General features: G+C 45.6%; 1 protein-coding gene across 2 annotated transcripts in view; it reads right to left on the bottom strand.

Annotated features, from left to right (window-relative positions):
- Positions 1 to 604: 604 nt before the first annotated feature.
- Positions 605 to 11428, bottom strand: part of LOC134176675 (serine/threonine-protein kinase SIK2-like) — a 10849-nt gene continuing 25 nt past the window's right edge. The window contains exons 1-11 of one of the 2 annotated variants that reach the window (XM_062643333.1): positions 11334 to 11428; positions 11163 to 11279; positions 11014 to 11077; positions 10841 to 10956; positions 10729 to 10774; positions 10523 to 10647; positions 8775 to 8898; positions 8450 to 8691; positions 7880 to 8114; positions 2828 to 3031; positions 605 to 2506 (exon numbers count right to left, since the gene is read on the bottom strand). The exon at positions 11334 to 11428 is cut by the window's right edge and continues 25 nt beyond it. In XM_062643333.1, the coding sequence (XP_062499317.1) occupies positions 1044 to 2506; positions 2828 to 3031; positions 7880 to 8114; positions 8450 to 8691; positions 8775 to 8898; positions 10523 to 10647; positions 10729 to 10774; positions 10841 to 10956; positions 11014 to 11077; positions 11163 to 11279; positions 11334 to 11428 (2831 nt within the window). In that variant the 3' untranslated portion in view covers positions 605 to 1043. Of the gene's footprint in view, positions 2507 to 2827; positions 3032 to 7879; positions 8115 to 8449; positions 8692 to 8774; positions 8899 to 10522; positions 10775 to 10840; positions 10957 to 11013; positions 11078 to 11162; positions 11280 to 11333 lie in introns of both variants that reach the window. The other variant, XM_062643332.1, reaches the window with a different exon arrangement.

Below are 11428 nucleotides of genomic sequence, written 5' to 3'. Positions count from 1 at the left end.
ACAATTCTAGAAAACCAACGTGCAACGTTTGCCGCAATATTTGTCGTTGTCACTACTTACCTTCATGGCAAATGCAAACGAAACTTGATGTTATGTATTTCATACCATTACTACGTACATACTGTCGGTATACATTCATTACTTTCCCGTATACTACTATGACTTTCCCGTATGTCCCAACCCCCACAATACTAAATAGAGAAGCACTATAGTGCTAAACCCTCGGCCGTGATAATGTTTGCATACTGAGGATTTAGCACAACCCACTCGTCTCAGCTAAGGTTTCCAATGCATCCGTTTAGGTGTGCAAAGCGCTGCGTACTTACAGGTCAGTCGCTTCGTCCCACAAACAGACACGCTGACATGGACAATGCATCCTTCCCTTCGCAAATTCCCATGGAGCGCCAAATTTTTGTTGAAGACGACACTCGTGATTTTTGCAACAACGTGATTTTGCATGACGCCCGAATCCAGCACGTTCGCTCTCTAGACGTCTAGATGTTGGTGAGAAACATGCACGTGCAATTATTGTACTAAACACCATGTACAGGATGGACGCTAACAAACAGAAATGGAGCCTTATGATGACATCACGTTCGTCTATTGGTCGGAATAAATTTATTTGTACCTGCGCTAATCGAGCATAAATACGGTCGTACGGTTGATGACTACTATACCCTTAGCCCGGATAACTGGGTAACTTCCTGCCACCCACTCTTACCCCAGGTGTCAGTCCTCGGCCTCCAAACGTTCAGACAAAGACTGCATATGCATCATCTCAATGTTTGAGACTGTAAACATGTAGTAAACATCTCGACTCACAGCATAGCACTGCACGAAACATATACTCTCACTAGAATCTCTTCAAATGTCTCATAAAGTCTCGTGTCGTGTCTCTTAGTTCGGCTTATGTGCAAGTGGCGACCAAACGTGCAGTGATCAGCACTACACACTCGGCCAAATGTACAAGTAAAAACCCTCCCGTCTGCACCACACTCGATGCTTCTAGTATCCTCATGCTGCACTATGCACCATCACGACCGCTACGCAACAGGATGATCATGCAGATTCATGCTATGTAGCAGTTTATCGCACAGAGCCTTATACGTCCACTGATCGCCAGAAATGCGTCGAAGTCGAATACCGTTGACGGACAATCCGGGCAACTGGCACACCTCGAGATCCATCACGATGCCGTGATACTCGACGTTGAACGAGAACTGTTCGATGGAGTAGCACAGGCCGTGTGCGACGTAGAGCGAGAGAACGCGCTCGATTTCCGTCATGATGTCAGGCACCGATTTCGATGACGTCATATTGACGGATACTGCAAACCGGATGCTCGACGGAACGGCCGTCTTCGTGTTAGTGGTCTCAACGGGGGCCGCCACACTGACCGGCATTCCACCGTTCGTGTGGTTGACCGGAGTCGTGAAGCTCAGTGTGAACGCAGGCATCGGGTCGATAGGTGAACTGGTTGTCATCACGACTGGCGTCTCGGTCTGTAGCGGGTGATACGGATGGACCAACAGTTGGCCGTATCGGTGAGGCATGCCTAGCGGCCCGCACGACGTACTACAACGATATCCACGCGGACTGCCCAATCCTCCGGGTCGTTGATACGGCGTGCTCTCGAGACTCGAGCGCCGTCCAGTCACCGATGAGTAAACACCGGCCGGTACCACGTGAGCGTTGCCCGCCAGACAGTAGACATGCGACTCGGGGGAGTGGGAGTAGACCATGTACGGTGATCCGGGAATGCTGTCTCTCCGAGGCTTCGAAATATGATGCACCGGTAGGGAGTACGTCGTCGGGTCACCCTCCACTCTCGCTCCCGACTCTGTGGGTAACTCCGAGGCGATCACCGGACCGAGGTGTCGCATCGGAGGCGTAGGGGGGTTCGTCCGAATCGTTGGGCTCATCGGTTCGATCATCGACGCTTTCGGTTGCAACTGCAACTGCTGTAATTGAACGTTGAGTTCCTGCTCGGATGCCAGCTTCGTCTGATGCCACTGATACTGCAACTGCTGCTGGCGTTCGATGTCTTCCTGTGCCGATATGGTGCCGTATTGCTCTGTGAGCTGTCGATGCTCTTCCCTCAATTGTTGAAAACTGTTTTCTGTCGTTACGCGTTGATTGAGTCGTGCTAATAAAGCGTGGTGTGCTTGCGAGTCGGATGCACGACGGCTGTTCATACGGGATGACAACATGACCCCGAATGGGGAGACGATGTGTTGCACGTGTCCGGGAGAGTGGACTTGTTGGGTTGCGAGCGGGGAGCGAGGACGGGGTCTCATCGGACGAGGAGAAGTTCTTCCGACGGTGACGACCGGTGGGGACGTCGGTCGATTGTCGGACTTGGATACCAGACCGCCTCCGAATCGGGCGCGCAGTTCGGCCATTGTGGGATGGCCGTGCTGACCGGGAGCGACGGTGTGACGTCGACCGTAGCTTAGGTAACGAGCCAGGTTTGGGTCCATCAAACGGTCTTTGTCACCAGACGGTTCTAGATACATGTTGACAATTAGTATCCATGCCATAATGACTTAATTCGATTGTCTGTCTGTCTGTCTGTCTGTCCATAAGTACAGCTGCTGGTCAGTCGATCATAATCTCTATCTACAGGCCAGCATGTCCGTCCATCTGCTGTCAACCTTGCTGCACTGCCTGTCTGTTGATCAGCCCACCTCTAACACACAATCAACCAATCAATATTTCATCTGCCCATCCCTTCAGCTGTCTATCTGTCCACTCGTCTCCTACTAATCCCTACTGTTCATGACGAAGCAAGCCCACACATTCAAACATCCCGATGTGCGTGTCTCACCATGTGGCATCGCCTTCCACTGTTGTACCTTACCAGGAACACTCTCAACACTAATATCAACAGGAGACAACGTGCCAGGTGACACCGGACTTGACGGGCGTGCAACATTCGAATCCAGCGTCTGATGCATGGGAACAATACTCGGAACGATTACGTCTTCTTGTATGGCAGTGACAGGGTGGAGACGCCCAGCAGCTTCTGATCCTAATACAAAGAGATCTCATTTCATGATTACATTAGAGGGATGCATCTAACAATACACTAGACTATAGTATTGGAGGGATGCATCTCACAATACACTAGACTACTGTATTGGAGGGATGCATCTCACAATACACTAGACTATTGTATTGGAGGGATGCATCTCACAATACACTAGACTATTGTATTGGAGGGATGCATCTCACAATACACGGTCAAACCCATTTATTGAAATAAATAAACAAATGGGGAGCAGCTAGCAACCCCTGTCCAACACGGTTAACAATCCCGTGGCGACATATGGGACAGCAGCTAAGAGCTCTAGACTAGCTACAACGAAGTTGGCTAGCACAGCAAGACTAAAGTAAAAGAGAAGACTAAGTTAACCATTAATTAAACACAGTAACAAGGCTATGAACTGTTCCTCTTGATCCAGATTTTAAATGACTCTTCCATGACAGTCTTGATAATCTGAAGACACATGTTCTCCTTTGTCCTAGCTGGTATACGTAGTTCCGTGCACAAAGAATTTAAATTGGCATTATGAATAAAACCTCTCGATCCAACGAGAAGGTTAAATTGCTTTACGAGATATCTCTTTTCTGACAGAGACTGCACTAGGTCGTAATATCTTGCAGTTTTTCTTTCGTCAGCTGCATCGAAGTTGGACTCATGACAGACAGTAAGTTCTACTAGGTAAATTCTCTGTACCACGTCGTTCCATAGAATGACGTCAGGTCTTTTGGCGGTCACAACGATGTCTGTTGGAAATGGAACAGTGCTGCAGGCAAGATCAGCGAAAACGTTGTAATTACTGGTGGACGTATTCTGAGAGATGGTGTCGTAGATTATCTTGAGAACAGCGTCGTGCCGGGTATTATAACAGCCTCTCTTAAGGAGAACAGAACAATTATTTAGAACGTGTAGAAGAGTCTGTCGTTTATGGCAGAGTGGACATCCATCATTTGTTCTCTTCTTCCACAGCAGAAGATTGGCATTCGTTGGTAATGACTCCGAGACAGCATTTAGAATGAAAGAGAAATGTTCTGATGTTAAACTGTAAACAACTTTTGACCATAAATCTGGCGCAGAATTGTCAATCCGGCTTGTCGCTCCTTGCACTTTGCGGCTCTGCAGTGTCTCCAGAAGATGCTGCTGAAAGTTCTTGTCAAGTCTGTTTTTGGTCTTTTCACCAAGCGACGAGCCTGACAGTCCAGGTGAGTCTGATAAAGAAACAAGTCCTTCTCTAACTGAAGAAAATCTCTCAGGGTGAAACCCATTCACAGCAGCTTTTGTTGCCAGGTACCGGATTGTGTTATCAGATGAGGTCAAAAAACGAGCAGATTTAGATGCCTGAAATTTTGAGGAGCAGTGCGAAAGACAAGGAAGGCCAAGACCACCTTTGGACTTTTCCAAATATAAACGAACAGTGCATGCGGATCTGGGTAGTTTCGTCCATTTCTTCAAGAAGTAAGTCACTATGCTGTCCACGTCTGTTCTAACCCAACTGGGAGCCAGTGGTACTAAAGACAGTGACCAAGCGAGCCTAGGAAACACTCCTTGACTGTAAAGTTTGAGTTTTCGGCAACAGCTAAGCAGACAAGAATCAACTTTTTCCATTAGTTGACGAACTTTAGCCTTTAGTGATTCCTTGAAAGACACAGTGCTCAACTTCCCATTTACTGGCATTCCCAAAAACTTGAAGGTGTCCTCACCAAGAAATGGAATTGAAGAACCAGAAACAGAAACGGCAGGGTCACGGGCATGGTAAGACGGCTTGAACGATAAACTGAGCGATGAACATTTTGAAGGCTTGATGGACAGTTGTGACCAACAACGCCACTTGGACACGATGTCGCAGAGGGTTTGTAGGTTCTTGGAATTTCTGGCGAGAAGAGTTAAGTCGTCAGCAAAGAGAAGAGTGTTAACAATATGCTCTGTGTTTTGTAACTTGTAACCAATCGATGGGGCAGACTGTTGTAATTGAAGAACTAGAGTATTGATCACTGTATTGAAAACTATCACCGAGAAAGGGTCGCCTTGGAATACCCCTTTGTGACATGGAATAGAAGGGGTGGACCATTCTGATGTAGATACCAGCAGCTGAAGTGATGAATAGAGATTCATAACCACTTTCTGTAAGTGGAGTGGCGCATGATGAAGAACAAAGCTTTCTCGAACCAACCAGTGAGGCACGGATCCGTACGCATTTGCAAAGTCCAACCAGCAAACAGACAGACAGCGACGATTCCTTCTAGCATCTTCCATGAGAGACCACAATTTAAAATGATGTTCATCTGTTCCACACACACCAGGCAAAAAGGCTTTTTGAACTGATGTATCCAGAAAACCATTACTCAGCAGGAAGTCGCACCATCTGTCTTTCAGGATTGAAGTGTAGATCTTTCCAATACAAGGGGTCAAAGCAATTGGCCTAAAGTTTGAAGGAGTAGTGGGATCAGCTGCAGCACCAGACTTGGGAATCAGTCGAATGACACCAGTTTTCCACAAAGATGGCACAGAACAGGATAACCAGCAACAATTGTATAAATCCACTAATGCTGGGAGGAGTGATGGACATTTCTTCAACACTAGGTAAGAGATACCATCGAGAGGACTTGGAGTTGAGCTGTTTCGTGAATGTTTGATCTTACGGGCAACTTCATTAGCAGAAATTGGTCTGATGTCAAACTGGGTTTTGGGGCTCTTTAGAGTAGGAACATCAGAAGGACAGGAAGGTCCAGAGGATCCCTTTGAGTAAGTGTTCTGAAAGAACTGGTCGGCAACTTGAACAGAAAAGTTTGGACTGACATCCTCAGAAGAAACATCATCATCAGAGAAGAGATCTTTAGCAAATCTCCAAAAGTTTTTCGTGAAACGTTTGTTGGCGGATACAGCAGAATTCTTAACACGTTGTTTGTTTTGGGAAAACTTCAGCTTGCTGTGTCGACGCACTAGTTGATGAAATTGACGGGCTAGATGAAGAATGGCATCTGGTGACACGCCATCACGTTTGGCTTGTCTGAACTTCTTTCGCAGATCATTCTTAGCGCAACGTAGATCGTCAACGGTAGACTGTGACTTTAGCTTGTTAGCGCGTTTACGTTTACGTGAGGACGTGGATTGACAGCCGAAACGCCGCTTAAGAAACGAGAAAAGATTGCCATGAAGAAGAGCAAACTTGGAATTTACATCGGGAGTTTGTAAGACAAGAGGAACGACGTTTACTTTAATCCAATTATCAACTTCGCGCCAGGAGACATCATCAGACGCCTTAGGTAGACGTAGGCGAGGGAGAAAACGATTAGACTGGACATTATGACCATCAGAGAGCTTCGTAGCAACACCAACAGAACCACTGTGCAGAAGAGGCGGGGTTGTGTCAGCAGGTGTCGACTTATCAGCGGCATCCCTGGTGGTCGCCGTGGCGACAAAGGTGTGAACAGAGTCATCATACCAAACGGAAGACTTCCGGACAGAAACTGCAGAGATCAAAGGAGAAATAGAAGAACGCACTTGTGAACGTTGTGAAGTACAGTCGTCAAGGGAAGACGAAAGCGTTTCAGGTAGAGCAAGTTCAGCTGGAACGACGTTGCGTGCACCTGGCGAAATGTTGCGTTCGCGTGGCGAAGTGTTGCGTGCACGTGGTGAGGTAGAATCTGATTCCAGATGCAGATCAGGCTCAGTAGGAAATCCAGACGATGTGCCTCCATCAGAAACAGAACAGAAACGAGAATGACGTCCTAATGAATGAAATAGACGATGGCAACGAGGGCAGCGTTTCTGGCGCATTTCAAAATTCACGGAAAAAGCCAACGCGTTGACAGCAGAAACTTAGGGAGCAGTGGACTCACGTCCACTCTCCCTAGCTGGCCAACAAACTCAAAAGAATTCAAAAAAGGAACCAGAAAACAACACCAAAAATTCAAACCAACCGTCCTAAATCCGGGACTACTGTATTGGAGGGATGCATCTCACAATACACTAGACTATTGTATTGAAGGGATGCATCTCACAATCACTAGACTATTGTATTGGAGGGATGCATCTCACAATACATTAGACTATTGTATTGAAGGGATGCATCTCACAATACACTAGACTATTGTATTGGAGAGATGCATCTCACAATACATTAGACTATTGTATTGAAGGGATGCATCTCACAATACACTAGACTATTGTATTGGAGGGATGCATCTCACAATACACTAGACTATTGTATTGGAGGGATGCATCTCACAATACACTAGACTATTGTATTGGAGGGATGCATCTCACAATACACTAGACTATTGTATTGGAGGGATGCATCTCACAATACACTAGACTATTGTATTGGAGGGATGCATCTCTCAATACATCAGACTCCACCAATCCCTCCCAGTTGCAACCACCTCTAGTATATATAACTTTATAGTCTACGCACCAATGATACTGTACAAGGTGTACCACCAGTGACAACCAACAAGTAGTAACACAAATTGGCGACTACACAGGTGCTTCACTCTGCTCACTTGCAGGTGTACACATCACGACAGTGTAAAGTACTAGCAACCCTTACACAGCAAGCACACAGCACGTTAATGTGACTTACAAACATGTACATAAAAACGTGTTACTCTCTTTCCAACGGATGACTACAACAACTCGCATTAACTCAATTGCAAAAGACGGCAAAACTAGAAACCCAATTTTCTCATATAGTCACTTCACTTACTGTCTAAAACATCCACTATATCAGACATCACAAAATGCGGGTCAAGCCATCAGAGCTCCATGTGCTACCCAGACGACATCGAATACTCTGCTACTCTCTCAATACATTATACTACTATGCATACAAATTACCTTGCAGGTTAGAAACACCCGAGACGTTGGCTGCCTGCACGGCTTGCAAGACCGCGATTGGCACTCGCTTCAGCTGACGTGGAAATAAGTTCACGTGATCTGGAAATTTGGCACCCAAACTGACGGCTCTTGGTATAGGACGACGTGCAGCTAATGGAGATGTCTCACGATCAATGTGATCCTCGAGGAGGAAGTAGATAGCAGCGATGTAGTCAAACTTGTTACCCGTAACAGACTGGGATATGAGAATTAATATCAAAACAAAGTCAAGACAGACAAACAGACAGACAGACAAACAGACGGATGGACAGACAGACAGACAAACAGACAGACAGACAGACAAACAGACAATGGGCAGACAAACAGACAGACAAACAGATAGATGAATGGACAGACAAACATACAGATGAAGACAGACAGACAGACAGACAGACGAAGACAGATGGACATACAGAGACAGACAAACAGATGAAGACAGATGGACAGACAGACAGACAGACAGACAGACAAACAGATGAAGACAGACAGACAAAGACAGATGGACAGACAGACAGACGGACAACCACTCACATTAACAACCCGATCTCTCGCAATTCCAAGCTTCTTCTCCATGTGTTGTATGACAAGATCATTCCACACTATCTGCCCATTCATTCCGGGTCGCAGGTTGTTGTAATCGACGTTGTGACTGTAATACGCTTGCATGTTGTCGGGGATCTCCTCGGTCATCCATTTGTGCTTGAGTAGTTTGTCCATTGTGCAACGCTTTCCTGGATCAACGACCAACATGTGCCGCACAAGATTCTCACAATCTGACAAGATAAATCAGAATAAATAATATAAAATCAAATTCACATTTTGCTTTGTCTGTTGGTTTGTCTGTCTGTTAGTTTACCTTGTGACATAAAGAAGGGTATTCTGAATCTTCCTGCTACGACTCGTGATCTCAAGTTTGGCAAGTTGCTACCATCAAATGGTAATGCACCACACACCAAAACGTATAAAACCACACCTAGACTCTGAAATAATGCAAAAAAATAATTTTATGTTAACAGAACAAGACGATTGTATTGGAGAGATGCATCTCACAATACACTAGACTATTGTATTGGAGGGATGCATCTCACAATACACTAGACTATTGTATTGGAGGGATGCATCTCATAATACACTAGACTATTTATTGTATTGGAGGGATGCAGCTTACAATACATTAGTCTATTGTATTGGAAGGATGCATCCCACAATACACTAGACTATTGTATTGGAGGGATGCATCTTGCAATACAATAGACTATTGTATTGGAGCAAACTGTTTTTCTACTTGAATCTATAGCAACACAACTAGCTGATAAAGTAAACTACTCAAATCACAAACCCAGCACCTTCACGTCACCTTAAAACTCAAATACAAAATCTGCCTTCTCATTCTATACACCAACACTCGACATTAAAATGCCACCGACACATGCATCCATCATTACTTGATTACTAACACAAATCAACTAATTGAGATACAAAACTCATAATTAATTATTAGACAGTAACCATAACCAACGTGCCATCTATAGCAATAACTATCCAACATGATCCACACGTTCTCCACACCATCGTGCACATGAACAGACGCAGAGACATACATAGGTCATCTTGCATACAACACGCTTCAATTCATTACACAATAGAGATATGCACAGAAGCCCAACGAACGCACAATGCGTGACAACAACCATTGTTACAACCGACTTCCATGGATTCTATGTCCCTAAACAGGATCGTAAAGCTTCAATAATGTCCCCACATCAACGCTGCCTAATGATCCGATTATAAACACTCACAAACAGAGCGACATTGCCAGAAGAAGACACCAACGTGTCTGCTATTTTAGGCTCAATGCTGTGCATGTTCCACAAGCGAGAACGCATTCCCTGAGGCTACAAACCTGGTGGAAACCCGCCAAGCAGATTGTTCACACCTGGACGTATACGAATGCATGACCTGAAAATTATGATCTAACTGCATCACCACATTGTGTGTAACACAATTGCACCGGCGTGCATGACCAGTAGGGTTGACCTTAGAAAATGCGTGGGCGGGGTGTGTGACTGTAAAGTTATGCGGCAATAGAGCAATAGAGTTCGATGATTTGCATGATAGGCAAACAAGATGACCATCTAACTTCCAGAAGATTAAAATTGTAAAAATGGAAGAGAGTTAGAGTGTTGGCACTCGACGCTGATTGTGTGATTATTGCTCGTTTGCATGGTGCTACTTTGCACCGACACGTCACGTGATTTATGATAGCGAGATGTAGTGAGTCATTCCACTTGTTGCTGTGTTGAGATTATATTCACACACACACACACACACACACACACACACACACACACACACACACACACACACACACACACACACACTAGAATGTATACTTATTACCAAGTATTGATAAATATGGTGTGTGCGTGTGTGGTGTGTGTGTGTGTGTGTGTGTGTGTGTGTGTGTGTCTGTGTGTGCGTGTCTGTGTGTGCGTGTGTGTGTCATTGTGCATAAAAAGTTTACATATTTGATAATTTGTTATCATGCAATATTTTAATTAATTAATTATTTATCACTTGATGTGTTACAGTATGGGGTCGTACCCAAATGTCGACTTCCGGTCCGACGTATTCCCTCCCCTCAAACAGCTCTGGCGCTGCATACGGAGGGCTACCACACCACGTCTTCAAATGCCCATTCACATCGAAATAATTACTGAATCCAAAATCTAGACCAACAAACCAGAAATCAACACTCACGACCACGCCCACTCCCCGTTCACTTCCCCGCGGGAAGTCCACAAAACGACCTGCGAGTTTGATATTCAGATTTCCATCCAGCAGTAGATTCTCCGCCTACACAAATAAGAAAAAAACGAGGCGCGAAGGTGGTTAAAGAGTCGGCGATTTCGCGCAAAAAACCTTCAAATCGCGATGAACGATGCCTTTCGTGTGGAGATAATGAACGGCGGAGACGATTTGCCAGAATTTCTTTCGTGCTTCGCGTTCCGTCATCCGTCCATGAGCGACGAGATGGTCTGCAATCGGCAAACGTCAACCGAGTCAGCCATGTTCGCCATTCAACATCAAATTACCGAAAATCTCGCCGCCGCTGGCGAGCTCCGTCACGAGATATAGCATTCTCTCCGTCTCCATTTCCTGTTGACAAAAGATGAACGTCGTGGCTCAAACGGTTCGAGTGCTAGACGCAATCAAAGACAACAGACCCAGTCACTCGGCCTACCTGATAGAGTCTCACGATGTGCGCATGTCTCAACTTCTTCATGATTTCGACTTCGCGGTAAACTTTTCGCAGGTTTTCCGCGTCCAGTTGGCTTTTATCGATGACCTTTATCGCTACCTGTATTCGCTCTATTTTCGAAGACGTTTTCGACGACGTTTCGACACTTTTTACCTTCGTCCGTGTGATTCTGTGGCATGCAAGTTTGACGACCGCGAAATTCCCTTTGCCAATCGTCTTCTCGATGTCATAGTAGCCGACGGAGATCG

This window comes from Corticium candelabrum, chromosome 3, assembly GCF_963422355.1.
Source record: "Corticium candelabrum chromosome 3, ooCorCand1.1, whole genome shotgun sequence".
NCBI classification, from domain to species: Eukaryota; Metazoa; Porifera; class Homoscleromorpha; order Homosclerophorida; family Plakinidae; genus Corticium; species Corticium candelabrum.
The sequence above is the reverse complement of the archived record's forward strand: the minus strand, read 5'-3'. Positions and strand labels throughout refer to the sequence as shown.